Here is a 6,000-nt window from a genome sequence, read left to right as displayed (position 1 = left end):
CAAGTTAACTGTCATTTTAACAGGGCTGATAATTTTGTCTAGCGAAAAACTTAAAACTAAATGAACTCACCAGAGAAAGAAAACGGCCAACTCCAATACGCTTTTTCAACAGCCCTGGTTAAATTTACATAGTGCTGTGGGTACGAGTCACTTTAGCCTGATTGACAGGTCGCCATGGTAACGCCATGTCAATCATAGATAATCCCGCCCTGAAGCATACTCTGCTTCCTGGTCTATTTTCCTCTAAATGGGACCATAATTTACTAAATGAACATGATGCTGTGTTGAAGAATACTTGAAACTAGCGACTGAGACCATAAACTCAAGTCAAAGTGTTTACTGAGGTAATAAATCAGCTGAGAAGTAGGGTTATTTAACCATTATTTCTAATGGAACCGTACATTTTTTGCAACCAGAAGAGTTGCCCCCTGCTGGCCGTGTGATAGAATGCAGGTTTAAGGGATTTCCGCATTGCCCACAGATTGCTGACTGGAAGCTTCCTGCTTGGTCAGTCCTAAAATTGTCCAGTTTAACCTTTATTGCATGTTTTAACACGAGTGAGGAAATAAACTCCTAACAATTTAAAAGAGTGGAAAGCTCTCCCAACATCTCAGTGCTATGACAGAATTGGGCTAATGTTGTCATTTTTTAACTAAGTGGTCAAGAAGTATGAAATGTCATGTAAGAAGGTGTCTAGTCCAAAATCAGCAAATTAGCATTTACATATCTCTGCGATTCAAATGCCAGATGTCCACCTGGAATTGACTGTTGTTTTCGGTGGGTGTCACAGTGATTATGTCTTAAGGTCTAATTGTCTGCTATAAAAAAGGCCTAATATTTTAGGACATAACTCCATTAGGCAAGTCATATTTCCATTGTGCCTTGGTGTATGTATGGTGGATATTAGTAGTTAGAAATTTCAAAAATCTGATATTTTATATACATATTACATTATTTTTTAAATAACTGTTAGCACCATATCTAGCGAGGGGACATTTTGCAGACTGACTTCTAAGAGGTCTCTGAAGGACAAACTATGTGATTGTGTGTTTCTAAACTACCACAAACATATTTCTGGCATTTCTCTCCTTTTACTTATCGGCCAACATAGACAATGATACTGATATACAGTAGCTGCCATGTTAATAGACAATTTATCAGCCTGGCTCTAGTGCACATGCCGATTTAAAATATATTTTAAAAGTTAGCAGAACAACTTATGTGTTCTGTCTGTAGCTATGGGCATTTTTACATGAATGAGACAAGAGACAGACTGCATAGCCCACACTTTGATCCTCCACATAACAAAGGCTTCCATACAGCCTGCAGCATTGTTCTGCTGAGGAGAATATAGCTCATAAAACCATTACCATTATCCCTACACAATACCTTTTCCTGCACCTACTTAAGACCTCAGATCACTAATGTATATGGCTACGCTGTTTGCCAGTTTGCATTTTGTCACTCTGTGATCCCTTGAACTTCTAAGTATACAGCCATGCCAGGATTATCTCGCTTGTGGCCCCAGGGAAGGCATTTTCTATATGGGCCGATCTAACTGCCATGGTCACTGATCTGCTCTGCACACTGTGCTAAAAGCCCGCCCCTCTATAACCTGAGGTTATTGAAAGTATGTACCTATGTCAGTTTATATAAGAACTTGCATACAATTGAACTGCATACAAATTAAATTAGTTAATCGGGCACTTTATGGTTACTGGGGGCCATCAGTATGGACCCTGTATAGGCTGGTCTTAACTTAGAATTATAAAATAACCCAAATAGACTTGTGAACAACCCAGTCAATGATGATATCACATCATCCAAAGTGGACCACTGTTGTCACTACAGTATATAACGGGAGTGGCTTCACTGTAGCACAAGTGTACCTTGCCTGGCTGATCCCGCCCCTAGCTGGGGAGAAAGCTGGTGTACAGGCTTGCAGCGGAGCCCATCGCAGTTGACTGTTTGAGCAGCCCACCCCTCTCTGCAGTATGCATGTTTGCCAGGGAATCCGCGAAGCGCTCACGTCCCAGCAGTGTACTTCACCGGCGAGAGATCATCTACTCAAGAGTCGAGGATAATAAAATTGGATGTGGCAGGCGGACCGGAGGCGGAAAGCCCGGAGTGACTGGAGGAATACAGTATTACTACAGGAATACAGGCTGCCGCTTTCCTCTGAACGTGGACAATCATGCATGTGCTCTTCTGGGGCTTGGGGTTCCTACTATTCCCTGATTTCTTAAATGTTGTTGCATCTACGGGGAGATTACTTTTGAATTCAAGCACAGGTAAAGTATGCCGCTCTGACAACCCCGCATTCCCCCCTCATTGAGTTATTTTCTAACACGGGGGCAGAGAATGAATGAGTTTTGAATTCAGCCAAGCACATGACTTGCAGCGCTTTCTAGTACCTAAACTCCACTGGCTGGCTATCATTCATTTCCTTGCAGTGCCGTAAAACAACATTTTTTTCAAGAAAGAAGACATTACTTTGTAAATCATAATCTATCGATTAACACATCTGGGCTCTTTGATTTGTACCGATGCTATTGGGCTGCTACTGAATCCTTAATTGCATTGTCATTCCTCTGCCTTTATTCCACAGTAAAAGAGGAGATCGGCGCTTATGAGATTGTAACACCGCTGCGAGTGAATGAAGCCGGTGACAAGTTTCCAACCAGTGTGCACTTCAAGAGGAAAAGACGAAGTTTGGACGAGAGCACCGGCAATAGTACGGATCACTGGGCCTCGCCAAATATCCACTACAGGATATCTGCTTTCGGACAGAATTATCACCTCAACCTCACGCTGGATTCGGGATTTATCGCACCTCTCTACAGCGTGACAGTACTTGGAGTACCCCGAGGAGATAACATAACGGATTTTGCAACAGATGCAGAGGTAGAGGAGGAGGAGGACACGGAGTTAAGGCACTGCTTCTATAAGGGACATGTAAATGCACAAGCAGAACATGCCGCGGTCATCAGTTTGTGCTCCGGACTGGTGAGTTTTTACGCACGTTTAGTCTCGCCGTGCATGTGATGACTTTACCACCGGGTGTTTTACTTTTCCTCCATGGATATTTAGGGGAAAGTGTTGCTTACACAGGACTTGAAAATCTGCTTCACCATTACCTTAGCAACATTTTTATATCTTGAACATTTGCACAAAGTGCGCGCCACCTGCGTTTTATAGCCCATCCGTGCAACTCTCGTAACCAGCCATACATATTGCGCTTTTAAACACGTTTGTATTTGGGAAAGAATACAATAATACGCTTATCTCAGTAAAGAATAAAACATTGTGTAAATATTTTGTTCACAAGTAAGTGAGGCTGAAATTGATTTTGAAAACAATTTTCAGAAAAATAATTTTGAGACTGCATGATTTGTTAACGCTTTTTTTGTGCAAGGATCCTGTTGTAGTGTGCTTCCACTGATTAAATAATTCAAAATAGCTAACAGCTTTTCTGACTTGCGAGTCTCCCCAGTACACTGGCTAAAGTCAAGTTTAATGAACGGTCTACTCTAAATCTTACTTCCATGCCTCTCTCCCTGCTCTCCCTGTTGTCGGTGACGTCTTTACGCACGCTCGTACAGCGGGAGTACGGGTGGTACTGACGTCACGACAAATTGGTCCCACTCCCAGGCTTGCTGAAGCATGCGTTTTGTAGTGAGCAAAAGTGCACTCCGAGTTTATCCATAGAAAGCCACAGCGACGTGACAGATGTGAGTAAGGGGTAAATTTCTGACCGAATGACAATGACATCAAACAAAAAGCGCTCTGAACGCTCTGCTCTGCAGAAAGCTTTAGGGAGTTGAGCTGACGTTTATGGAGCATATCGTCTTATTTATTCAAGTTCTCCGAGGGCACATTTATTCTAAAATACAGCACAATGCTGCTGAGGGCCGCAATTGCATTTTATTTCTGCACATCCTAAAATAATACAGGGAGATTCTCTTTTGCGTTGCCAACTCTCCAGGTCAATCAAAGTGCAGCTCCAAGCCCAATAATGGGAATAGTGTCCTCTTCAAGGAAATGTAAGCAGGAAGCATCTCCCTGTGCCCCCTTGCTGAAGAACAGCCCACCCTGCTGCAAATGTTTGCACATGCAGGAGAATTTAATGTTTTTCTAATGATCATTTTTTGTCATACTTTATTACCAGGGATTGTAAATATGATTTGTGCCAAAAATAATTGTGCTCAACTTTTGTCAGCCCCCACGGCTGACCATGATGATTCTCCACAAACAATGAGCAACAAGTGAAATGTGCTTGGGTTGGCATGTACCTTATCTGGAAAGTCACAGACCTCCAAGTTAGCCAGTCACATTAAACGTGCCATGTGAAATACATATAACAAGGCTTTCAGCATGCTTGCCAAGAACATACAGTCTCACTGTTTTCCTGATAAGCATCACAGGCACTATTATCCTTTTTTCTGCTGTTTTGGTACCATTCTTACATGCATGCAAATTCACTTATTTCATAATTTTATCAAAGCCCTCGGGTGTTGGCATTGCTTATTTTCTCTAATGAATAGTAAATTAGCCACATTCCACTGTAGCTTGCTATAAATGTTTTCATTAGAGTGGTATGGCGGCTCACTGATTTACAATGTTTTTTAAACTATATATTCCCCTTGGTCCTGTCTGTGTAGATTTTGCAAGTCCTCCCCATGTTATGTTGTTACTGTAAAGGAATATTCATTTACAGAAAATGGATGAATGGATGGAGACTAACTACTATGCATTTTTTCTGCTATCCAGCTTGGCACTTTCAGGTCTCCAGAAGGGGAGTATTTTGTGGAACCCCTACACAGCTATCAAGGAGAATACTATGAAGAGGAACACACAAAACCTCATATTGTATACAAGAAGAGCCCACCCAAGAAACAACAGACATCTGAGGAGAACTCAGCATGTGACACTTCAGGTATGGTGTACTGCATGATGGTATACATGCATGCAAATACTGTGCGACACTGAGGTGCTCTAGCCAATCATCTTCTTTAAATATCTGCTCCAGTTGAACTGTCACTAAGTGTTCTCTTTCTAACTAAACTGCACACTGTTGCATCTATGGAGGGACTTCCCAGGGGATATATGTGTATGTGGTTGGTTCCTGTGCATGTAAGTTCTTGCAAGTGTTTTCATGGCATACACGTGGCTTGCGAGTAGAGAAATTACTCTTTGTATGTGCATGCATTATGTTACCTTTAATTTGGTTCCCACACATGTAAGCAGTAATCATTGCACTATCCCCAAAGTCTCCACTATCACAGGAACTGATTATGTAATAGCAACTAATCTATTACACTAATCATTGCATGGTACTGTAGAATCATATGTAGCTTATCTAGTTAAAACAAGAAAAACCTTTGAGTGTGTCTGGATACGGATGAAGGTTTTGAAAGGATGCCAGATTTTATTACTGTAAAATTACAGAAAAATGGAAAATAAAAATAATGAAGTCTTAAAAGGAAATATTATAATTGATTAAATAATATTAAATTGTTAACCATTCAGTTGTTTTGTTTATAATTGTAATATGGTAATAGAATGGCACTATTTTGATTAGTCGGCTCCAAATAGAAGACGGGATTAAAGTGATATATGGTGTGAAACTATCTCGGGTCACATATCATGTCACAGCCTGCACAGTGCAGCGCCTGCAGCTACATTACAGTAGTGTGGAAGCTTTCCAACTCTCACACAGGAAAACTCATTTGGAAGTTCACCCTTGTATCATCCCATCTCAGTTTACTGGCTGAACTTCCTGTTGACTCTTGCACTTCCTCTGCCTCTTTGATAAGAAAGTTGGGTAGACCCACTGCCATGCACATGCAGTGTAAATTGTATAATAGCAAAGTCATGCCAACTTGAAACTGTCAAATAATCACAACTAAGAAAATAAATCTGGAAATATTTTTTCTTTGTGCAGATATTTGGTTTCACTCTGTACCAAAATATTTGTGTGTGTGTGTGTGAGAGAGAGAG

The 6,000-nt window shown here is 41.1% G+C and overlaps 1 protein-coding gene across 1 annotated transcript in view; it reads left to right on the top strand.

Annotated features, from left to right (window-relative positions):
• The first annotated feature begins 1,950 nt into the window (after positions 1-1,950).
• Positions 1,951-6,000, top strand: part of LOC119885549 (A disintegrin and metalloproteinase with thrombospondin motifs 9-like) — a 43,040-nt gene continuing 38,990 nt past the window's right edge. The window contains exons 1-3 of the mRNA XM_038695626.1: positions 1,951-2,291; positions 2,609-3,006; positions 4,771-4,936. Of these exons, the coding sequence (XP_038551554.1) occupies positions 2,195-2,291; positions 2,609-3,006; positions 4,771-4,936 (661 nt within the window). The 5' untranslated portion in view covers positions 1,951-2,194. The remainder of the gene's footprint in view (positions 2,292-2,608; positions 3,007-4,770; positions 4,937-6,000) is intronic.

This window comes from Micropterus salmoides, unplaced genomic scaffold (assembly GCF_014851395.1).
Source record: "Micropterus salmoides isolate LMB-PRFRI ecotype aquatic unplaced genomic scaffold, ASM1485139v1 Ms_hic_scaffold_4, whole genome shotgun sequence".
In the NCBI taxonomy this organism is placed as follows: domain Eukaryota; kingdom Metazoa; phylum Chordata; class Actinopteri; order Centrarchiformes; family Centrarchidae; genus Micropterus; species Micropterus salmoides.
Note: the sequence above shows the minus strand (reverse complement) of the source record. Positions and strands in the feature narration are given on the sequence as shown.